General features: G+C 42.9%; 1 protein-coding gene across 2 annotated transcripts in view; it reads right to left on the bottom strand.

Annotated features, from left to right (window-relative positions):
- SNTG1 (syntrophin gamma 1) overlaps positions 1–25,918 on the bottom strand; it is a 3,232,656-nt gene that overhangs the window by 1,352,820 nt on the left and 1,853,918 nt on the right. For both annotated transcript variants that reach the window (XM_069218895.1, XM_069218893.1), the window contains 2 exons: positions 22,706–22,808; positions 7,539–7,621 (listed from right to left, as the gene is read on the bottom strand). In XM_069218895.1, the coding sequence (XP_069074996.1) occupies positions 7,539–7,621; positions 22,706–22,808 (186 nt within the window). The remainder of the gene's footprint in view (positions 1–7,538; positions 7,622–22,705; positions 22,809–25,918) is intronic.

Genomic DNA, 25,918 nt, shown 5'->3' with positions numbered 1-25,918 from the left:
GGACCGCTCCAACAAACCAGGAGAAGGCATCGCCATCATCCACACCAACACCCTCAGGATCACGACCAACACCAAAGATACCCTCAGCACCACTGAACACCTGCACTTCTAAATCCACACTGACCCTAACACCACCCTCTGAGGGACCCTTGTCTACAGGCCCCCTCTCCCATGACAGCAGTTCAGCGACTCCATTACCGACATCATCAGCATGCACGATCTCGCATTCACTGACTACATACTCCTCGGAGACTTGAACTTCCACCTCGAGAACACCAACGACAACAACACCTCCACCCTGCTCGACAACCTCTCCAACCTCGGACTCAAATAGCTTGTCACGACACCAATCCACTCAGCAGGACACACACTTAACCCTATTTTCTCTGCCAGCAATCACGTCTCTTTCAGCCACACCACCGAACTCCACTGGACAGACCACTGGTGCATCCACTTCTCCTTCAACAAACCCTCAACACACCGCCACCCACAACAGATCCCCCACCGCAGTTGGAAAAAGGACACAGAAGACCAACTTATCGCAACCCTCTCCCAGAACCCTCCCATCTGCACCACCAACACTGATGCAGCTGCCCGCAACTTCAGGCAATGGGTCAACACCTGTGCCAATACTCTTGCCCCAGTCAAGAATCCCTCCAACAGACGCACCGACAGAAAGGCCTTCTGGTTTACGGCTGACCTCCATGGATCTAAGCAAAACTGCTGGAGACTCGAAAGAAAGTGGCGCCCAGATCAGACTCTGGACAACCTCACAGCCTTCAAAAACACCATCCACAGACAGCACCAACTCATCCAAGCTGCCAAGAGAACCGCCTTCAAAAACCGAATCAACAACAACGTACACAGCCACAAGGAGCTCTTCAACGTTGTGAAGGAACTCTACAAACCCAGCACCAACACCAACGACATCCCACCATCCCAAGAACTCTGCGATTCCCTAGCCTCCTACTTCCTCTGCAAGATTGCAGACATCCATGACAGCTTCAGCACCCAGACTTCCTGGCAACCACCAACACCACAGATTCACCTCCAACCAACCTCCTACTCTCCTGGACCCCCGTCAATGACAACAAAACCATTGAAATCATGAACACAGCCACTCTGGCTCTCCATCTGACCCCTGCCCTCACAACATCCTCAACAAAGCAAGCTCCATCATCACACCCCAACTACGGAAGATCATCAACAGCTCCTTCAAGTCCACCACCACCTTCCCAGAGAGCTGGAAACATGCCGAGATCAGCGCCCTCCTCAAAAAACCCAAGGCAGACCCAAAGGACCTCAAGAACGTCTGGCCTATCTCTCTGTTCCCCTTCCCGGCAAAAGTCATGGGGAAGGCTGTCAACGGACAACTAACCCGCTTCCTCGAGAACGTCACCCTGGAATCTTCCCAATCCGGATTCCGCAGCAACTACAGCACCGAAACTGCCGTCATCGTCGCCACCGACGACATCAGAAGCATACTGGACCTCATCCCCCTGTACCTCTTGGCCGCATTCAACACGGTCTGCCACTACACCCTACGCTCACGGCTCAGCAATGCTGGAATCCGCGGCAGAGCCCTGGACTGGGTCACCTCCATTCTCACCAGCAGAACCCAGAGAGTCCGCCTACCCCCATTCTGCTCAGAAGCCACCAAAATCATCTGCAGCGTACCACAGGGTTCGTCCCTCAGCCCGACCCTCTTCAACTTCTACATAGCCCCGCTCGCTAACATCACCTGATCCCACAACCTCAATATCATCTCATACACTGACGACACCCAGCTGATCCTCTCCCTCACCAAAGACTCCGCCCAGACCTACCTCCACGAAGGAATGAAATCCATCGCCGAATGGATGAAGAGCAGCTGCCTCAAACTCAATTCTGACAATACAGAAGTCCTCATCTTCGGCTCCACCCCCTCCGCATGTGATGACTCCTGGTGGCCTGCCACTCTCGGAACCACTCCGACTCCCACTGACCACGCACTCAACCTAAGATTCATCTTGGGCCTCTCACTATCCATGAGCCAGCAAGTAAACGCCATCTCCTCCTCCTGTTTCAACACCCTCCACATGCTGTGAAAGATCTACAAATGGATACCCACCAAAACCAGAAGAACAGTCACACAAGCCCTCGTAAGCAGCAAGCTGGACTGCGGCAATGCCCTCTACGCAGGGACCATGCCCAAACTCCAGAAGAGCCTGCAACACATCCAGAACGCCTCTGCATGCCTCATCCTGGACATCCCCCGCCACTGCCACATCACAGACCACCTGAAAAACCTGCACTGGCTCCCAGTCAACAAGAGAATCACCTTCAAACTCCTCACCTACGCTCACAAAGCATTGCACAACACTGGACCAGAATACCTCAACAGACGACTCTCCTTCTACACCCCGACCCAGCATCTCCGCTAGGCCGACCTCACCCTGGCACCCATCCCACGCATCCGCAGAACTGCAACCGGTGGTAGATCATTCTTGCACCTCGCCGCCAAAACGTGGAACACTCTTCCCATCCACCTGCACCAGATCAAAGACCTCCTTACCTTCAGGAAACTTCTCAAGACCTGGCTGTTCGAGCAGCAGCAGCACCTCTCCCCTTTCTCCCCCCTTCTGCCCTCAGCGCTTTGATACCCTCACAGGTAAGTAGTGCGCTTTACAAATTCCTGATTGATTGATTGAAGGATTATCAGAATACATTATGGGGTTTGGGGGCATGGCCGAGTCTATAATGGACAGCCCCCAGTCCTATATTTTTTGTACATGTCATTGGTGTCTAGTGGGCTGTCTGCCCTCCTGGGGGGCAGATTGGAGATACTCACTACTATCTTGCCCCCAGGGGCATAAAGACTACCAGCATATTTTTGGTAAGGTGGGGGCACTGTCATGCCCGTGATGGACAGCTCCCACCCCTATATTTTTCTTTGTGGGTCTCTGGTGTCTAGTGGGCTTTCTGCCCCCCCAGGGATTCAACATCAGATGATTCCTTTCTGCACAATACCAAATACAGCCAAATGTAATATCTACAGAATACTTGTCTCCAGTCAGCAACAATTGCAGAGTTGTAAAGGATGCCTCAAAAGTGAAATCACTACAGTATCATGCATATTCTAGAAATGACCAATACAAATGCGTGTAGGCTCACATAAATCAGCAACATCTCCCAAAAAAAGTTAAACGATAGCAGTGTTTTGCTTTACCACGTCACAAACGCCACACATTCATTTTGCATTACTCAAATCAGAAAGTAACGTACGATTTTGTATTATATAAGATGTATTATATAAGACTCAAAATAGAAAATAAACACAGAAAAAAAGCTTTATTAGACACTGGACTAAAAAATCATGGTGATTCATAACATTAGAACGGTATGTCTAGCAGGGTGTATTCGTGGTTTGTGGAGGGCAACTGTATCTGATGACACCTTCTGCATGGCAAGTGGTAGATGTGACTTAATCCTAGACTTCTTATATCTGTTCACTGCATCCCACATAACTGACCACAGCAAACTATGACAGATATTTCCTCTAGCATTGGACAGGTTGCTAAATACTGTCATGGCTCTCCTCCTTCCTAGCAAAATGCACAGATTGTAGAAACGTGGCCACTATCCCCATATTCCTCTCCGTCAACCAAGGAAACATCCTGTCTTGGGTGTTTTTCAATTAGCACGTGTAATTGCTACAAAAACTCTCAGAGGATCACATTTCACTATACAATATAGGTGAACCATTTATATATTTTAGGTCATTATACGAATGGGCTAGAGCAGTGATACTTAAAAGTACGGCCCAGGGGCCGCATGCGGCCCTCTTGACATTTACATGCGGCCCCCAGGTCAACAACAGCACTGTAATGCTGTTTATTCGGCTCCGCACTGGCACTAAAATTGTAAAATAAACAGACAAGTATTTATTTGGTGTCTAATTGAAGTTAACAAAAATGAGTAACTAGGGTGTTCTGGAGCTCTTAACTTTAGAAACACCTTCATTATAAATGACACCTTGCAGCAAAAATATAAAAGTATTATCTGTGTGAAATTCATTAACCTGCAGAACCATTTCGCCTTAGTACACAACATTATGGGCCAGATGTACCATCACGGCCCATTGCGATTTGGTAATAGCGATCTTTAAGAAATCGCTATTACCGACTCACAAAGGGCCATGTATCACATTTGCGAATCGGTAATAGCGATTTCATAAAAATCGCAAATGCTATTACCGAATCGCAAATTGCGATACCGGCCCCATTCGCAGCTAGGGGCCAACAGGCCCCTAGCTGCGAATATTTTGCATTTCCAAAATTGCGATTTCTGAACCAGAAATCGCAATTTTGGAAATGCAAAAGGCCAGGGTGCTGGGGGCCTAAGGCCCACTCTCCCGCACCCCAAAAACTGTTTTTTCAACATGTAAGGTACACACATGCCAAAAGGGCATGTGTGCTTTACATGTTGAAGTTAAAAATGCAGTTTAACTGCATTTTTAAATTTTGCACCAGGTTACCACCTGGTTGCAAAGCATGGTATTTTGCAAGTGCAAAATGCCATTTTAGGAAAAATCGCAATTTGTGATTTTTTCCAGAATTGCCTTGCGACCTGGAAATTGCGAATCGCAAATTGTGACTTGCAATTTCCAGGTCGCAACGCAAGAAATCGCTATTTTAGTGATTTCTTAGTTGTGGTCTGCGAATGCATTTCATGCATCGCAGATCACGGTTTTGCACTCGCAAACTGCCGATTTTACGGTTTGCGAGTGCAAAATAATTTCATACATCTGGCCCTTTATCAATGCATTGAGAAGTATTTTTTAAAGTCATAGTTTCAAACATGAATTTAGAAACTTTCATCCCCTTCCATCCCTCACACCCTAACAACAATGTGAACTGTGAACTAAAAGGCAAGTCAGTTGTTATGTGAACTCTTTGGGAGGGCTGGGTTTCTATAAAACATGAACAACATTATAGTTTATTAAATCAGACACAGAAGGTTTTATACAGCATACATCCTGAAGACATATTTCAAGGTTCTTATGTGTGATGATGAAGAAAAACGAAAAAAGGAGGCAAAGTGAAATAAAACATTTGCCTAGGATCACACAATTTGGTTAAGTGGAGAAGCCGGGATTTATACCCAAGTCTCTGGTTTCACATTGGGCAATTCAGACGCTAGATGTATATGCTTCACTTGCCCAACACACACTTTACCACTACCCCTCCCCACCCTACCCCCGGCCCTCCGACCGCCACCACGCTGGCAGCAATGCGGCCCTCGGCCACATCAAAGACCAAACAGTGCGGCCCCTGGGAAAATCTTTGTGAGTACCCATGGGCTACAGTATATGCATTGACAGATGAAGCTAAAGCCGCTTTTAGGCTACTCGAATCTTTCAGCTAATTACCTCTCCATAGCGGTTTTCAACCCTGTGGAGTGCTGCTGCACTCAAATAAACCTTGACATTACACGTTCCGAGAGTATGAAACTCATTTATAACTCTTTCATGTTAAATGATGGAGTGCATTTAAACGATAGCAACATACTTCAAATTTAGAAAAAGTTAGAGCAGATTCAATTATACAATTTGCGCTTTAGATCCACGTCCCACAGGCATGTAGCAGTTGACTCTAGAGATTATGGCTTCTAAACTAACAGAGAATATTAGTTGCTGATTTCAAACTGCTCCTATCCCAAGAGGCTGAAATAAAAACAATAGTCAAACCTGTATTAAAAGAGCCAACAGCGGACACATAATAAAGTAATAGAGAGACCAATCAAGGTCATCAGTCTGGTCAAATCAAAGCATCAACTAATCAGGCTAATCCCAAAATCCAAGTCAACTGATACTCCAACTCGTCTATCAATAAAGGAAATGTAGCTACTAGTATTTGTGCATCATTAAAAATTGTACGTACTATGAGACCCACTTGGAATAAACTGTACTCACTAAAACATCACAACAAACAGATCAATAAACGAGTACTAAGGAGAGTGTAGTCCAGGTTCACATAGGTTTCTTCTATGCATATGTAAATGCATGAAGAAAGTATTAGATAATGCCTATGAAGATGTAAACATCCATGTCTATAAATGTGATTTCACAAAGGCCTCACTTAAGCTAAGGAAGCTCTGCATTTGTAGATTTCTGCAGGAGAAGGGGTTTATAGTCAAAAGTCAAAGAAGTGGTAATGAAATGTAAATACAAAGGAAGTGACTGAACACCCACTGGGTCATAACTTCGCTGATATTCACAGGTGTTTTAAAGCGATTTTCCACACTGATTTGCACTACTAACCATAGCCCTAAATGATTGAAATTCTGTAAGCAGCTTCGAAAGCTGCATTGCCTCTCCATTCTTTCAAGAGGTATGTGTATAAAGTGAAAACATCAGGAAACAATAATTATAAAGAGAAAGAGTAGTTCACACGTCTCACCTTTGGATTTCTCAAAGTATCTTTAATCTGTGCATGTATAACATACCGAAAATATACACTCTGCATATCTGGGTGAGAAAAACAGGCATAAGCTGTGTATGTAATCCATATGCTTATGTGCATTAACCTACATCATTTATGGGTTATTTTTCATTCAGTGGAACCGTTTTAATAAAGATGTATGTAGTTGTAAGTATCCATAATGCCACTTTCTTTGCAATTAGGAATTGTTTTAAAAAAAAAATCCTAATATTAGGCCAGCAATCAATTTTGGGGTTTTAAGGATATCCGATTAGCTCAGTTTTAGGGCCATCAATCCAATTTCTTTTAATTCAGTTTTCTCGATTAGAAATACAGCAAAATGAAAAAACATTAGTTGATACTTGAATACGTTGGCCGCACTATTGTCTGATATTTGTCTTGTATTCGTTCTTAGTTAACATATTTCAAGGATGACCCAAGATGCTGTACTGAAACACCATATACTTTGCTAGATTCTGTACAGCAATGCTGCATTTTAAATATTATTTTCTGGAAAGGTGTCTTCTGTGACACCTGAAAATAGTATTGAAGTATAAATACTGACCAAACGATCAGGGCAGGGGCCTGCGTAAATGTCTTCTTTCCAGGATCAATGGAGATTTTCTTTGTTAGGCATTATGATGCAATTTTGTGAGCAGCCAGTGACAATGTGCCAGGAACATTTCAGCCGGTCTCCTCAGCGTTAAGTGCTGGTGGCCTTTCAAGACAAGTGTCATGCAAAATAGTTACCCGAAAACGTACTTGATTTAGAGTTGTGCGATAGTTAAGGATGGCTAGATTCAGAGGCCAATCCACTACAGAAATCCCATTAAGAATACAAATCAAGGTGTATGGAATTTCAACAACTGATTCACCATCAGAATTTGTAATTCCTCAAGAAATGGGAGGATTTTTTTGTAAATACTAAATTGTAAATCAGGTTCTTGTATTTCACGATTGTCCTTTTATATTCATGATGGATCATTTAGAACTCTGGGTAAAATATTTTATTACGTGTCCACGATTTCCTATGAAACCTAACAGCAAAGAATCACATTCGGAACTTGCAAATCCTACCGTGTTGTTGGGGTGATAATTCAGATGCAATCCACTGTCACATAGAGGGGATGACGTTCCGCTGCTTTGGTCACTTGGAACACCTAAAGAAGAAATACATAGATAAGGAAAGGAGAGATTTCTACTGTGCTAACGTGTTTTTGTATTCAATTTCTTCCATTCCAGCAGCTTCCAGGGTGTCATAATAATTACCCACCCAACATCTAAAATGATGTTTGAAGTGGAAGGTGAGACTTTCTTAACTCCAAAGCTGGTATGAATTGTTTTTGTGACATTTTAGCACGTTTCTACACAGTTACAAACGAATCTATTTTGTTGCCTTTATGATGTGGTATTATACCTTGCCTGTGTGGCTCAAGAGTGGCCTACAACAGTGTGATTTAATGCCGTTTCCTAATTGTTGGAGTTACAAAGGATTATTTATCAGAACATTGGCCGATGCTGGAGTCCACTTATGTGACCATGTGTAGGGGAATTGTTTGGAATGAAAGTGTGCTTCATTGAGTTCATGGACCTAAGCCAGCACCAATTCATCTTCTGGGGGTGCCACCTATCACACTTATGACTTGATTTACAGTGCATAACCATTGACATCATTATTGGCATAAACTCACCTGCAGTTGTCAGTGAGACTGTGAAATAGGATCCAAGAGCATTCTAAGCCCACTCACTGGAACAGCACAATAATTGGATAGCATGGCAGGAAGGCATTGTGGCTAAATGTATGTATTAATTAAACTACGCTCTCTCAGTACCAAGCAAACTCACTGCTTCCAAACTTTCTAATTTACCGCCACCTCCATATAGCCATGCCCTACATCCTCATAACATCGTCTTTATACATTCCTTGGGCCACTTTACTTACTAATTAGTGTGTCATTTTAGGCTTATCATGGCCATTTTCTACAGATGCCTGTTTTGAAAAAACACAACTAATTATTTCTGGTATTGAGAAGACAGATCATGAAAGATTTTCTGGCTGTCTCTCTTATTCCATTAGGGGGAATATGTACCGCCCAAAATGTATGGGCATTATCATCAAGCACCTATGGTATGTCCCTTTTTTTGTTGTTTTCTCCACTATCTAGTGATTTTTTTCACACATGGTATCATGGAGGCATTATAGATACTAATTTTTCTCAATCATGTCTGTTAGACTTTTCATCCTTGGCGTGGTCTCCCTTAACTTGTTGCCTCTGTTCCACAGGTTGTTAATGTGTGCTGGACCCTGATTTTGCTGTTTTTGTTACTCTAGGCACTTTACCACTGCCAACCTGTGCTAAAGTGCAAGTGCTCCTTTACAAAATGTGTACGTAATTGGTTTATCCATGATTGGCATATTTGGTTTACTAGTATGTCCCTAGTAAAGTGCACTAGAGGTGCCAGGGCTTGTAAATCAAATGCTACTAGTGGGCCTGCAGCACTGGTTGTACCACCCACATAAGTAGTTCTGTAATCATGTCTCAGACCTGCCACTGCAGTGTCTGTTTGTGCAGTATTAACTGTAAATTCGACTTGGCAAGTGTACCCACTTACAAGGCCTAAACCTTCCCTTTTTCTACATGTCAGACACCCCTAAGGTAGGTCCTAGGTAGTCCCATGGGCAGGGTACAGTTTATGGTTAAGGTAGGACATACAGTAATGTGTTTTATATGTCCTGACAGTGAAATATTGCTAAATTGGGTTTTCACTGTTGCAAGGCCTGCCCCTCTCATAGGTTAACATGGGAGCTACCTTTAAATCTGATTAAAGTGTAGATTCCCTTTGGGAGTGGATGGACATGTGGAGTTTGGGGTCTCTGAGCTCACAACTTAAAATTACATCTTTTAGTAAAGTTGATTTTAAGATTGTGTGTTTGAAAATGCCACTTTTAGAAAGTGAGCATTTTCTTGCTTCTACCATTTCTGTGACTCTGCCTGTTTGTGGATTCCCTGTCTGGGTCAGTTTGACAGTTGGGCTGGTTGCACCTCACACTAGACAGTGACACAAAGGGAGCTGGGGTGTAGCCTGCACATCCTGATGAGCCATCTGTGCTAGGAGGGAGGGGAGGAGTGGTCATTCACACCTGAAAGGGCTGTGCCTGCCCTCACACAATGCAGTCTCCAACCCCCTGGTGAGTGTCTGGGGCCTGGCCTGGGTAAGGCAGGATTTCACATTCAAAAGAGACTTTACTTTGAAGTAGGCCTACTTCAAAGGAGATTTTGGGTATAAGAAGGGCACCCAAAACCACAGACTTTAGAAACCCCTCTGGAAACAAGAGGAACCTCTGCCTGGAGAAGAGCTGAAGAGCGGAGGAAGAAGAGCTGCCCTGCCTGTAACTGTGCTTTGAGGAGCTATCCTGCAGTTGCTGCTTCTGCCAGAGTAAGAGGGCAAAGACTGGACTTTGTGTGCCTTCCTTCTTGAGAAGAAATCTCCAAGAGCTTGCCTCCTGTTGTTTGAAGTCTCAGGGACAGCAAAGACTTTTCTCTGCCAGCACCTGGAGTCTCTGGAGAGACTCCTACTCTGCCCTGTGGTGCCCATCCACTTCCTGAGACCCTGAAAGGAGAAGCTGGCAGCCTAAAGACAAGGAAATCCACGCACAGAATGCCATGCCGGGAAAAGATTGACGCAACTCTGTTCTACGGCTAAAGTAATGACGCGCCGCCGGCTCCCCAGCTGAGAAACGAGGCTCGCAGGAAACGTGACTGAAGAATGAACGCATGGAGCAGGAGAAACGACGCGCAGCATCGCTGACGGAGGCTGGGAGATCACCACCCGCGCTGCGGGGTTTTCAGATCATCGATCAGCTGGATTTCTGACTCAAGTACCGCTGTGCATGGAAAAACAACGCAAGGCCTGCCTGGACCCGAGTGTGCTGACCGGATCGATGCACCGCTCTCCTGCAGAGAGAAGAAACTACGCGCCCCGACCCAGTGAAAGGAGAAACGACGCATGGTTCCGCTTGTGAGTGGAATCAACGCCTTGCAAACCCTTTTTGACGTTCACTCGCCCGTGCAGGTTTATTTTTGATGCGCATCAGGTACATTTTCACACTAGCAGTGCTAGTGTGTGTTTAAAACTACTTAAAGATTTTTTTTGCATTTCTCCTTTATAACTTGACTTGTTTGTTGTGGATATTTGTCGATTTGGTCTTGTTTTGTTTAGATAAATATTTCCTATTTTTCTGAACTGGTGTTTTGTCATTTTGTAGTGTTTTCATAAAATTACTGTGTGTGTTGGTACAAATACTTTACACCTAGCACTCTGAAGTTAAGCCTACTGCTCTGCCAAGCTACCAAGGGGGTAACTAGGGGTTAGCTGAGGGTGATTCTCTTTTACCCTGACTAGAGTGAGGGTCCTTGCTTGAACAGGAGGTAACCTGACTGTCAACCAAAGACCCTATGTCTAACAGTGTCCTATTACACGAATGGTTTATTTGGCCTAATGATCCAATGACACAAGGCATGTACTCTGCGATGCATACAATCTCTGGTTTCTCACCCTGCACTTAACTGTTTGCTATCCTTCGTACTTAATAGAGAATATCATCCATCCCAGTAGACAGCATGATCACCTAATGAGGTTTGTTTTCTTCACCGAATACTAGTAAATACACAACAAAATCTCCCCGTTACCATCTGTTACGTTCTTATTGTATCTTTTCTTTGCATATTTGATCTTTGCAGCCTTGAGAAAGTCTAGATGATGAAACACGTGTCGGCTTCATTTTGGAATGTACTGTGTCTTGAGAAGAATAAACCCTAATCAACCACGAAAACGCGTATTGGATTTTGGTGTATACTGTATCACCTATATGGACATTGTGGACTATACTGGTGTGCCCTGGCATTCCTTGATAAGTAACTCACTGCTCTACGCCACCTCTCTTCCAGATAATACCTCCTTATATTCTAGTTTCTGGCAGTTGGAGGGAGGAGAAGCTAAGACTGAAAATGCAAGGGCTTAGCATATAACCCTCTCGATTCCACATAGCCATTAGATGGATTCAGAATGTTTGATAACATGGTCTAGAGTGGTAGAATGGATTGTTCATCACCTTCCTGTCCATTCCTGCCAATTTCTGCTGCAGTTCCTTGGTGCACTATTTTTTGTTGGGGAAGAGTAGCTACTGAGTTATTACAGTTGAAGGGTTATATATGTTCCCTTCTATTCTCGCTTCACTGCAGAAAACTAGAGGGTCAGGAGATGAAAGTGGACACATGCACATCCAAGATGCTTTTCAATATCACAGTTTGTGGTTGACACCAACAGAAGAAACCGGACACATTTCAGAAAATATAATAAGCTTAAAAAGCAATCTACAAATTCTGAATATTGTGAATATGTTATGAAAAGTCCAAGAACTATCAACATAACACATCACAAATCATAATGTAGACATTACTGATGATGAAAGAGAGGTTAATGGACAGAGATGACATAGAAAGAGTAACAAACATTTGAGTTAGACACAGTACAGGCATCAAGCAGAAACACAGATACAGCTAAGAAACAGAATAGAAAAGCAAATCAATGAGAGCTTTTGCTGTGGTCTGGGCACTGAAGAAGCTAAGACCCTACTAGTTTGGGACTCACTTCCGGGTTCAGACAGACCACAGGCCCCTCAGATGGCTAATGCAGATGAGGGGTGAGAATCCCAAATTGTTGAGGTGGTCCATCTCCCTACAGGGAATGGACTTTATGGTGGAAGACAGCCCCGGCACTGACAATGCCAATGCTGAACGTCTGTCCAGATTCTTCTGCCTTAGTGATGAGAACTCCCATGAGGTTGGGTAGTTGCTCTCCACTTTCAGCTGGAGGGGACACGTGTTAGACTTGACATCATTAGCATGGTCTCCACTGACTTTTTGCCTCCACTTCATAGGTTGCTTCTGTGTGCTGAATTCTTTTTTTGCTGTTTTTGTTTGCTCAGGACACTTTACCACTGCTGACCAGTGTAAGTGTTCCCTGTATAAATTGTATGTGTACATTGGCTTATCCATGATTGGCCTAATTGATTTACTAGTAAGTCCCTAGTAAAGTGCACTAGAGGTGCCCAGGGCCTGTAAATCAAATGCTACAAGTGGGACTGCAGCAATAGTTGTGCCACCCACATTAGTAGCCCTGAAAACATGGTTCAGACCTGCCACTGCAGTGTCTGTGTGTGCAGTTTTTAACTGCCAATTCGACTTGGCAAGTGTACCCACTTGCCAGGCCTAAACCTTCCCTTTTTATACATGTAAGGCACCCCTAAGGTAGGCCCTATGTAGTTCCATGGGCAGGGTGCAGTGTATGTTAAAGGTGGGACATGTACTTATGTGTTTTACATTCCCTGACAGTAAAATACTGCCAAATCCGGTTTTCACTGTTGCAAGGCCTATCTCTCTCATAGGTTAACATAGGGGCTGCCTTTAAACATTATTAAAGTGTAGATTCCCTTTGGGAGCAGATAGCCATATGGAGTTTGGGGTCTCTGAACTCATAATTTAAAAATACATCTTTTAGTAAAGTTGGTTTTTAGATTGTGTGTTTGATAATGGCACTTTGAGAAAGTAGGCATTTTCTTGCTTAACCCATTCTGGGACTGCTTGTTTGTGGATTCCCTCTGTGGGTCAGTTTACCAGTTGGGCTGTTTGCACCTCTCCTCTAGACAGTGACAGAAAGAGAGCTGGGGTGTAGTCTGTATATTCTGATGGGCCATCTGGGCTAAGGGGAGGAGTGGTCACTTACACCTGAAAGTGCTGTACCTGCCCTCTCACAATGCAGTCTCCAACCCCTTGGTGTGTGTCTGGGGCCTGACCTGGGCAAGGCAGGATCTTGAAAACAACTGAGACTTCTCTTTGAAGTAAGCCTACTTCAAAGCAGAAAGGGGTATAAAAAGAGCACCCAAAACCCCTGAAGATTAGATTACTTCTGGAAACAAGAGGAACCTCTGACAAGGAGTGGAGCTGGAGAAACTGGAGGAAGAGTACTGCCCTTTGCCTGCAACTGTGCTTTGCTGGGTTGGCCTACAGAAGCTGCTTCTACCTGAGAGAAGACAAAGACTGACTTATGTGTGACTTCTTTCTGGTGAGTAATCTCCAAAGGCTTGAAACTGAGCTTGCCTCCTGTTGTTGAAGTCTCAGGGACAACAAAGACTTTTATCTTCCAGAACTTAGGCTTTCTGCCTAGAGTCCTCCCTCCAAATGGTGCCCTAACTTGTCTCAGGGCCCTTGAAAGGTGCAGCTGGTGGAAAGGGACAGAAATCCCCGTAAAGACCTCCGTGGGTGGAAAAATTCTACGCACCACCCGCCTCATGGCTGATAATCAACACGCCACCGCCCTCGTGGCTAAAATCGATGCTCCACCTGCATCGCGGCTGGGAGATCAACGCTGCTAAAAGGTGAGCTTAGCTATGCTCAGCTGAACGTAGAAACCAATTGGATTCAGAGAGAGTTTCCACATAATATGCCAGATATCCTTTATTTCAATAAGAACTGGTTCCTCAATCAGATATTTTCTTCAATGCAAAAAAGGCTGCTCTGCTCCATTTTTCACTTTTCACAAACGATAGTTCAAACCTGACCTAGACACCACTCTGTATCTCCCAACTCCTCCCAACCTACTCTGAAACTCAGAGAATCAAAATGGGGGTGAAATGGTGGAAACAGAGTTGGAACTGTCCTATTAAGCTCTGGAGAGTAGATTTCTTTGCAGATACCCACTGCACACCCTTGACTCCAAGTGGAATGCATCTTGCTAGATACAATGCAGGTAATTACCAATTGACTGCAGGGGGATCATCACTGCTGGGGCCTTGCTGCATTGTGGAACATTTTGTAGTTCAGAAGGTGAAGATTTGTCTGACTACAGTGTTGTTGGCAGGCACTCATTGCTGGACCACAGCTCTCTACGAGGATCCATCCTGGCTTTGTGTGGCTCATTGGTGGTGCTTCCAGGCCTGATTTGCAAAGGATGTGTTAGCGTTGCCCTGGGTACTGGTCCCCGAGGTGGCGGCATGGCAGAAAAGAACACCTCATCATTGTCACCCACCAATACGTCAATGAGAGTGGTTCCTGGCCTTTCTATGGTAGTCATGATGTGTCAAGTCTGACAAGAGATTCTAGAATGGTGACCATCGCGACTACCAATAATGAGGGCGTTCATCCAGACTGAATCCTATCTTGGGGAGATGTAATAGGGCTTCCATTAAAGAGCTAAGAGATGTCCATGTTCGGATATAGACAATACAAGCCATGATAGAATAAGAAAAACTCCCATGCTGGATTTCCAGTAACTAGATGGTTAACCTGCTTTCCAAAATGTCTGCCATCTATAGTGGCATCCCTGTAGGAAGACAAAATGGCTATTTGCTCATCTTCCTTTACAATATTGACTTCAAGTAATCATAGAAGGCAATGTTGTGGCATTTTCAAATTATTATTATTAAGTCAGCTTAGACTGCATACTTGGGGGACACAATACTGTTAGATCCCTGATAGGAGTACTTCAGAGTAAACATGTAGGGCAACAGGTTAGCTTTGGTGGGAGTGGTGCCAGCTCCATGGCGACGGGAACATGCTAAAGACTGAATGGCAAAGTATAGGTCTCAACATCTCCGCCTCATAGCTTTTCCTCAACTCATTTTTCAAGGAATCACTAAACAAACAGACTTTCTTATCAAACTTGATCACTTATCCAGGAGTATAATGCATTTGTAACAAATCCTAAGTTCTTACATATCATAACAGTTCTCGTGGAAAGCATTTTGTCATATTCACATCTTGTTTGTGCTAAATAAATCTGCAAAGAAATAAAGAAAAGTCCTAAATCATCTGGGAAAATTCTGCTCCAACACCATGTAGTCAAAGGATTATCTACGTCGCCATAGCCCTTCATTTAAAAAAAAAAGAACGTAACAGAATCCTTTGACACAAAGGTATGCACCAGCATGGCTCTGCAGTACAGAAGAGTTGGTGATTACTTCTACCAGGAACAGATGTAAAACTCAGCAATTAGTTTACACTGAGCAAACCACTGGACAGAAATATCACAACTTCTCATACAAATATTCAGAGTGTATAAGAAATAATAATTAATTCTGCTACTGTTTTTAATTTACATATTTACTTGTTTTTCATTTGTAGGAACTGGCATATGTATCTGGGAGCTGCTTAAAAGGCCTTTTTTGCCCAAGGGATCAAATGAGCAGCTGAGCAGGCCAAATAAATGGAGAAAAACACTGAAAATGATGGTGTTCTTTCACATCTCATGAGCTGAATATCAGTTAGGAATTACCCATCCTCTTGGGAGTCTGCATCACAATAGCAGAAGAAGCTGGGCAAACCAGCCTTGTGGTGTGTCCCTAGATGGTGTTCCACCAGAAGTCCTTGCCCTGTGGCAAAATGGACAAGTACATAGTGTAAAGTGTTTTCCCCCATCCGCATCAAACAGATTAGTGGTATGTGGTCTGTGTGAACCATGAAATAAGCCCTGGTTCATTATGATCCTGTTTCTTCAGTAACCACGTATTAACAAAGGCCTCCGCTTTGACAGTACTCCAGTGCTCAGCTGGGGTGTACAGATATGATGATAACCACTAGGGGTTGGATCCTCATTGAACTGAAAACAATTTCATCTGTGATATGTCCCTAAGCATCAATGTGCATACTGAGGAATAGAGCACAGTTCTTCTTTCAGGGTGTCAAATGCCTTCTGACACTCACCTGTCTAGTGGTACAGAGAGTGCTGCATTTTGGAAGTTATTTCTGTTAAGAATGTAACAATACTCTCATTAGCATTTGCAAACCTTTTGGAACACCAGTGAGGCATAAGCAGCCCTCAACTAGAACTGAGCCTACCAGGCAAAAAGAGCTTGGACCTTAGGATGAGGAAGCTATATGTGACTTCCACAAACTTGGTGGCTAGGGTAAATGACAGGTCTGGTGCTATCTTTCACTTACAGGCCAGGGTAGTCAGGAATTCTTGTCACAGGGCCTGAAGCACTTCCAGGTGGTGTGCCAAGTAGCCCTCCTAGCTAATAAATGTGGACAGCAAGATAATTCATGTAGGTGTCAAAGTAGTTTACTTGCCCAGGCAACACACTACACAAGCCTGTGTGGCATTCTGTAGGTCAAAGGGAGGCACTTCCACATGAGGTACACACTTCTCCTTTGCTCCCTCCATTATGGCAACCTACCAGTGCCTTAAATCAGAAATATACTTAGGAATTTGGAAGGCCCCTAATGGTCAATGAGCTCTGTCATATACGTCAGTCTTCGTGAATCAATCGAGCTCCCTTCAGTCCATACAGAACCTCAGCACAGTGGTTATTCTTTTCAAGGTAGAGCACAGTACTAGAAACACAGGTGTGGACCATGAATGATGAAAGACGGCACACAAGCAAAGGAGGAGTGGAAAGAAGTGGTAATGCAGAAAGCCTATTCATCCCTGGGGACTTGCTCTTTGCTACTGGCAAACATGTTGTTTGGGGCATTGAGTAGGTCTTGGAAGTTAATTGTTTGACTTTTCAATTACTTTCATAGAATCCTGCGGTTGAAAACACTGTGAAACAAAAACATCCTTTTAAACAATTGAAAACTCTGTTTTGCAGCTGAAGCAAAGTTATCCTCAATTTGTATTCTTGCTTCACTTCATTTGAGCTCGTAGCTGAAATAAACCTATTTTTCAACACTAGGCATAAGAAGGCACTCCAAAAATTGGGAAAACTGGTAACAATCTCTATCAAGTATCCAAACCTTCAGCCCTCAAATGCATCATGAGAATATTTGACTGCTCAAACTCTCATGATGTCCATGGCATGCTCCAACAGCTTTCAGTACTTTCATATATGCACTTGTCCTCGAGCATATGGGCTTTAACACCAGAAGGCATGCTGATTCACCTACACAGCTGCCATTTACAAATATCTTTAAACAATTCTTTACCTCTCCTGAGTCTCTCCAACTACGACATTCATTTAGTGGACAGTAAAAGTGTGAAAATATTTAATACAATTGAACTGAAAATAAACCTGCAACTTATTACATAGCTAACTAGAGCTTTCATGCATGTCAGAAGGTAAATATAATCCAAAAGAATTAACTGGTATGGTATGATACACGCTGTACCTTTTACAAATTCTATACCACTTGAATCTCTGGACTTCCTTGAAATGCACTGATCAAAGAAAGGTGGATGTAATGGTAAATATCAAACTAATAATCCCCAGAGACACTATTTTGGTTAATTAAAATGAAATCCACAGAGTTACATGAAACTCTGCAAGATTCCGCAGAGTCTTGCAAAAGGGCAGAATTAGGCACATTGCCCTTCTCACACTGGTTTTTAGCAACAGGAGCTTGTTCCACACTGAAATGTCAGTGCGAATGGCACCACACGGAGCACCAGAGGGTGCTGCTTCTCAAGTTGATTTTGCTACTGTCTAGTACATTTTGTACTCGAGCAGCGCTTTCTGACCCCAAACAGTCCCGGCCACCTGTGACAGACCATGTTGGGGGAAAAAACTCCACCAAGAGGGGGTTCACATAATTTTGCCAGAACTCTGTGCTACATGTGTAACGCGGACTGGCCAAAATTCTCCCAACTCCGCCGGTGGAGCAGAATATATTGACCACCCTTAGTTTGTTGTCAGGACAGTGCCTGCTTAAAAATGGATTTTAGTGTTAGATGTGGGACGATCCTAGGATTACAATGATACACTCCACCTTAGGAGCCCAAGTTCAGTGGGGCTGAAGACCTTCTCTATCTTGGATCTGCCCCAACACATTCCATTTTGGGCCTGTTTGTAATAAAGCAAATGGGAATTATTGCAAACGCAGATATGTAGGTCAGGGCCTTTACTTAATTAGTCAGAGAGGAACTAAGAGTGTTTCAAGGTGTAGTCCACCCACATGTTGGTGAACTCTACAAGGCTGAACTCTTACCAAGACTTTCACAAAACACTTTTGGACTTGTGAAAGGATGCCAGATAGACTGAGCCTGCCACAATTGGCATCTGTGACCTGTGAGAAGTACCTGAGCAGGTTGGATTCCCATTCACTTGAAATTCAAGGACAGAAAGATCTCCAAAACTATAAGGCTGATAACCAGGGTGGCTGTGGAAACATACTGAAGAGGGCATTCTTGTTAACAATCTCAGCTGACCAGTGGCAACCAGACCTGGACCATACTTTGCTCTTCCCCTCTGCCTCTAAGTGCTCCCCATAAGGTTCAGGAGGCCTTGGAAGTGTATTACAGTGGTTGTTTGGGCACCAAAAGAAGTTTAGAAACTTCTTCAAAACCTTTACCAAGAGCTTTAATGGAACCGACTGAGAACAATATCCGGCCAGGAGTTTCATAGAGTAAAACTGATTTTCAGGATTGTTTCCAGTGGAGAAGAGTTTTTCCTTAAAAGAAAAGCAAAGTCCCTTTTCAGACTTTTTTGAACTTCTCTACTTCCAGCCTTAGGCAGGCAAATCTACTTGGTGTATCGGAACCACGTTGTATTGTGGTCAGCCTGAAATTGTGCCTAGGTCCCAGTCTACTGTGACCATTGACTACCATTGGTGCTTTGTGCTTTTTGACACTATTTTCCATTGGATCTTAAACATTTGTATCTCCAGTTCCATGGATTTTTGATGTTTTGTTGTCAGTTTGCCTAATAATCTTTTATCTCTGTTTATAAATTGGAGTGGGATATTTATTATGTAATGTTTGTGACTTTTTAAACGTTTTGGTACTTCTAAATTGTTTACTCATCTTCTCTAACTTAACCCTGTCTGCTCTGTGCTGTAGGTACCAGGGTTTGAGCTCCAGGTTCAATTACTAAAACCTTTGAATGGACCAAACAGGATAGTAACTTTATTATTTGTGGTGAACACAAATCTACCTCAAAGAATAAACTAATTTCTCACTGGAATAATTAAATCAGGAGGGCAACAGGACACTTAAGAATTAAACTGCATCTTCTCAACTGGCATGACGTCACACTTAGCACCATTGTAAACCAACAGGCTTTCAAATGTCATCCAGGCAGAGATGTTCTTTTTCACTCTGGTCCCTACCCACACCACCAGAAATGTATCATTTGTGTACTGCCTGAGTAACATAGCACCAGAATTCAAGTAAAAATTAAATGATGGCATTGATGGGACAAAGCCTTGTGGAACGACACAGTAAATGCACTTCTAGATGAGAAAATGATGACAATACTGGATCATCTGTGTCCTGTATTTCTTTAAAGATCCACTCATTTTTAGCTACCTGTATGATCATAGTGACTACCACCAAATAGTATAACAGCAGGGAATAGGTAACACTTTCAAAGGAATCTTAAAGATCAAGTAAGAGTGGTATTATTGACCACCATCTGTCCCTAGTTTACAAACACTCACCCCTGATGCCAATTATGGCTTGCTTAGTTCCATCATTACTTTGAAATTCTGATGAGAACATTGTACGATTCGGTCATAAAGAAAGCAAATAAGCCTTTTCAATATGCCTATAGTAAACAATCATTCTACATACCTCTTTCAGAGAAATCCTACAGTATGCCTAAATACTCTCACTTACAGAATGTTATCACTTCATATTAAGTCATCTACTACTCTTAATCCATTCTATGGTGAGCCAGTTGCTTTTCCTATGAGACAAACATACCCTCTTCTTTCTAATCCCAGCTTTCTCCTTTCAGTGTTAGTAAAGCAATCTGCAGACAAGGAGGTCTAATCCAGTGGTGAGAACATTTTGCTGCATGATTTCAAAGATTCAGTGACTGCAAACAGAAGATCCTGCTGATAAATTGATGGGCTCATCATGACAGTGACATAGAGGAAAACATAGAGGAAAACATAGCTATCTTAAATCCTCATGTTACCTACTGACTCGACGGATGACCTAAGGACTGAGTGGAACCTCAAACACCTGGGTCTTACTCAGAATTTTCACAGTCTTTCACTATCTAAGCAAAGGCATCCTAAATCTGACCCCTAAACACTAATGTCTCATAAGACTACCCTCTTGGAGGCTTTATATTGTATAAGTCCCATCTTCATCTAGACATGGGACCACAGAGAAAATCTGTGTCCAGCCATTAAAAACACCTTCTTTGATCCAAACCAAATAAGGCACTGTTGAGAAGTAAAACAATTATGAGAACCAGGCCACCACCATTCTTTCCTTCCACTACTGGACCATAAATTGAATTGTGAAATTCCAGTGGAGATAGACTGCCTTAAAGGCCTTAGTGCTCATCATTAAAGCAGGTCTCCTTGAGCAACATGAGACCCAGTGAGGTCTATAAACAAATCGACCTTTTCACAGCTCAGCAGCAACAAACTTTCTACACATGTTTTTTTCAACCAGACACACCCATAGTATTAACATTGGCTTGAAGAAAATACACTGGAATATATTTGTCTTTCTTTCTTTCTTTCTTTCCTTCTTTCTTTCTTTCTTTCTTTCTTTCTTTCTTTCTTTCTTTCTTTCTTTCTTTCTTTCTTTCTTTCTTTCTTTCTTTTTTAGCAAACATAATTAGATACATGCCAAACATTCATAGTTATCAAAAAGAAGAATGGAAACAAGCACGATAGTGATATGCATAGAGACAGGAAGACACCGAGTAAAAATGAGCACAGACGTTTGGTGTGAAAGATGTTATCCAGGACTCAGTGACAGTTTGAGGTTTTTTGGCTTGTTTGCTGTTTCGACTAAGAATAAGGGGGCACATGTACGTACCATTTTTCCTGTCGTAAATGGCCTGATTCACAGAATCGGACTGTTTGCGACAGGAAAAAAAACATTTTGGTATGTACAGACCCTATTTTGCGATTCAGTAATCTATTTAACGAATTGCAAAATAGGTTTGCGAGTCGCAATTAGGAAGGGGCGTTCGCTTCCTATTTGCGAGTCGCAGTGCGATGTAGCATTGTTTTGTGACCGTGAATGTGGTCACAAAACAACCTCAGTTAGCACCAGTTTCAAACTGGTGCTAACCCATTCACAAATTGGAAGGGGTCCCCAGGGGACTCCTTACCTTTTGTGACTGGCAGCAAAAATATTTTTCAGACGAGGCAGTTGTGCCACGCACCACTGCCTGCTCTGAAAAAATTAAAAGAAAACTTTTCATTTTCTTTTTTTAAATGCATCTCATTTTCCTTTAAGGAAAACTGGCTGCTTTTTAAAAAAAAACAAAAAAAAAACACAGCTTTATTTAAAGCTGTCACAGACATGGTGGTCTGCTGGCTACAGCAGGCCACCATCCCTGTGAGGACGGTCATTTCCAATGGGGTCACAAATTGCGACCTACCTCATGAATATTCATGAGGTAGGTCATTTGCGACCCCATTGCGAATCACAAACAGTGTAAAGTACACTGTTGTACATAAGGTTTTGCGGCTCGCAATTTCCAACTCGCAAATGACTCGCAAGTTGCGAGTCGCAAAACTCGGGTCATATATCTGGCCCAAGGTTTTCATCAGTGTTTCAATAAACAAAGAATTAACAATTATTTGTTTGCTGCGTTAACATGTTTGGGGCATTGCCCTTGTCCAGGAAGTTAATTCTTTGACTTTTCACTTACTTTCGTTTAATCTTGCTGGTGAAAACGCTGTGAAACATGGAAGAACAGCCTTCTAGACAACTGCCAACGATTTCCACTATTTTGCAGCAGTAGAAACTGTAACCTTATTCAGTTTAATTTAAAAATATACAACTGGACAATTTTTCCGGAGTATTACTAACGCCTTTCTCTAAGCTATACAAAGGGTCAGATTTGTTTCTGAGGAGGAAACATCCCTAATAAGACGGGGCTACCCATTTAGGTCCAATTATGTTTATACTCTGACTTCAGAAATGGCTTCACTTTTTGATGATGTAAAGTCTTTCAAAGCACTGCAGATCTCTTTGCCAACTGCTTCGAAAAATCCCGCAATCTGCCCTGTTGTCTGTGTCGTTCAAAGGACCAAAAAGGATCTTCAAGTATTTGTAGGGCGAGAAGGCTTCTCTGCCGTTCCAGTCAGTGCATGCTAATGTATTACCTGCTGATGTTCATAAAGTTAGTATTCAGGCCACAATGCTGACTAGGAAACAGAGGTGTCAATCACTGTCAGTGAAGATATGTTTGAAGCGCATGCCGGCGCCTCAGCAAATCTGGGGCTTGTATTTTCATGGAGTGCTTTTCTGTCTCCCAGCTCATCAGCAGTACTTACATGCACAATCTTCATTAATCGGCAATTTGAGGAAAGCAGGTGCTCTTTTCAGAAAGGATACTGTCAACGTGACTTCTTCTCCTGCATTCCGGAGAACCTGAACCTGTGAGGAATTTATAGAACAAATACACAGATTAAGAAATTCAGCACGAAAAAGTGTTAAGCATACACGTTGGTCTGTTTCTTTTACTAATTTGCACCCTGAGCTCGCTCACAGGAAGGAGAACATGCATCTACATAGTATTATTGTAAAGGCTTGGTACTTTGTCCTTATCTTTTCTTTGACAAACTGCAGCGTAATTCAAAGAAATATTTAGGTGTCATTCAAAATTGATCACATTCCCAACCATCAGTCCAACAATTTACATAATTGCACAGAAAAATAAATTACGGCAAATGATAAAAAGAATTTCTAAACAAAAACGACTTCAATCTGATGCAGAGTATACGCTCCAAAAAAAGATAAACCTGAAAAATATGGAAAAAGTAAACATGTAAAGGAATAGGAAGTGTTGTATTTATTATATAGTATTTTCGCAGGTTTAATTAACTGGAAATTCCGCACCGCGAAATCTAACAAAACAGTTACAGTGTCCTTTAAAATACTCTCACGTTTAAACACAGAATTGCAATGCACATCAATTAATAACACATGCTTTTATGCATCTAATAGGGACACCATCAATTATGGTTATTTTGAATGGCACAATACAACGTCTGCAGTAAAGGCACTCCATTATGGTAGTTCTTCATTGTAGCAAGTCTTAGAGCTCCACATTCTCAACATTTCCCACAATGTACTTTATCCCGAGACCACATAAACTGTCAGTAATTTGTCCTCGTAGCATTACGCCTACATTCTGGGCAACTGTGCCGTCTCCTGTTACGGACGTTTATCCCGGGGTAATTCTGACATTTGGGGAAATTCTGACATTAACAGAATTTTCAAACCATTTCAGAAACTTCTTTTTATTTAACACGGAAACTATTTTCCCACATGGATAAAATCTTTTTCTTGCTTTTATGAGCACATTGCCACTAAAGGTACACGGCCCACTGAAGCGTAGGGTGGCATCAAGATGGTTTGGGAACCCCAAGCACTGGCGGCTGAATTTCGACTATGATGCAAATCCTTAGTCGTAGGGCTTACAATTGTTAAGCCTAGCTTCTATGTTGGGGGCTGATGTGGGGAGGGGTGGTGTGAGGTTGAAGTCATCCCTCACACATCTGCTTAGCCAGAGAAAAAGATAAGTGATCATGCCTGTGGCACCCAATTACATAAAAAATAGGGTGAGGCACGCAGACAGTCTGGCTACAGCTGAAAGCACCAAGAAGCAGCAGTGGTGTCAGTGAGACATAGAACTCTTTAACATAGACATAGAACAAGCAATAGACGTGCCCCTTCGAATGAGGCTAATGCTTAGGATTAGAGAAGCAAGCAAAACATGAACCACAAAGCGTGGGCAGTGGGGTCACACAAACAATGCACCACTCTGCCAGCTAGAGGTCAGCAGTTAACACCACAAGGCATGAATAGAGTCCTGTGACATAGCAAAAACTAATGTGTGAGACCCCCTGCTAGACTGGGAAAGGAGGGGGATCAAACGAGGGAAACCTACTGCATTTCAGCACAATGAAAAAGTGAGAAATACTGAGAATACCCATAGGAGTAAGTGGAGGCAAAGACACCAACTTTACACTGCAAGCATGGAGCCACTCAGGAAAACACTGGTAACCTAACAGTGATTGACTGACATCAGCCAGTCCTCGTTCTGAGACTTCCTCCACAAACCATGATACTCCACTCCAATAAGGACGGCACCATTAGACATGCCCAACCAGACTTGAGATGGCACAACAGGTCATGAGAAGGTTCTGGCAGTCACCACCACCAGAGAAGAACTGGAAGCAAAAACAGATGCAGTAGTGGTGGACAAAGGGCTATTAAGAGAAGACCAAAGGAAGCTCTTTGACAAGCAGAGGAGGTAAGTCTGAGTTACAATCAAATACTGGCACGCTAAAAAACTAGTTCTGAAACTCACTGAAACAGTGACATTCCTTGAATGTGGAGTAGGGGACTAGAAATGGAAGTTCTGGCACAATATATTTTCAGTAGTGGGCTCCTGGACGGGGTCAGGAGAGGACAATTGTCATCTGGAACTGTAGCTGAAGATGGAAGTGTCACCCAATTGATTATCACAATTCTTTGCACTGGAGACAGCTCTCTGGGTGTTTACATGCCACCCACCAGATGCTTCCCCCCAAAATCATTGATGGTTCTTTACTGGTATCAGGGTGTTTTTCTTCAGAGAGCCCCTAAAAAAGGACAAATAAGAGTGAACAAGAGCAATATTTTCACTTTACCAGACTACTCCATGGTATTACATTTCAAGTGCTCATTGTTTCTGGAGGTAAAAACACACGTAGGTGAGCTGGGAGTTCACTATATGCTTCTGTTGCTAGCAAAACTTCAGAAGGTCATATCCAGTGAACAAGTACAGTTTTTCAAGAAGAAGTGTTTTACAGACAGTATGTATACACAGCAGGGAGAGAAGAAAGGCACACAACTCACCTGCTGTCTCGGAAACATTAAAGACAAAGGGGACCTTTCCACAATCTTAAGGTGGAGCCATATAGTTAGGGAGAGTGTGATGGTTATGGAGGCTTCTACATCAGAGTTTCCCAAACTGTGGGTCAGTCATGAGCACATTTTCAGTGGGTTGTGAAAGTTCAAGCAATAAATAAAGATGCCTTTTAATTCTATGCTTATCTTTTCACATTTGCTATGCTTCAAAGACAGAGGTCAGATGTCAGGCTACGTCTTCTGACAACTTGCTCCTTTTTTAACATGAGGATTGGTGTTTGCAAACTACTCTCACTTTGCAGAGAAAGAAAATAAAGTGAATTATGTGACAATCTTGCCGGGGTACAGGCGTCTAAAAGGAATAGCTGTAAGATGTCATTTGTATGTAACACACACCAAAATGTAAATACTAGGAGTTGGAGGTGAACTCCGCTCCACCGGTGAAGTTCACAGAGTTTTTGCACTCCATGTTCCGCTTGGACCGTGATGTTCAGCAAAAACTCCACAACTCCACCTACCACCAGCAAAGCTGAGTTTACCAGTATACGCTCATCCCTGTGGCTGCCTTTTCTTTCACTGCAAACCACTGCTTAAATGCTGAGCAGATGAGCGGTGGGGAAGGCAATGGA

This window comes from Pleurodeles waltl, chromosome 2_2 (assembly GCF_031143425.1).
Source record: "Pleurodeles waltl isolate 20211129_DDA chromosome 2_2, aPleWal1.hap1.20221129, whole genome shotgun sequence".
NCBI classification, from domain to species: Eukaryota; Metazoa; Chordata; class Amphibia; order Caudata; family Salamandridae; genus Pleurodeles; species Pleurodeles waltl.
The sequence above is the reverse complement of the archived record's forward strand: the minus strand, read 5'-3'. Positions and strand labels throughout refer to the sequence as shown.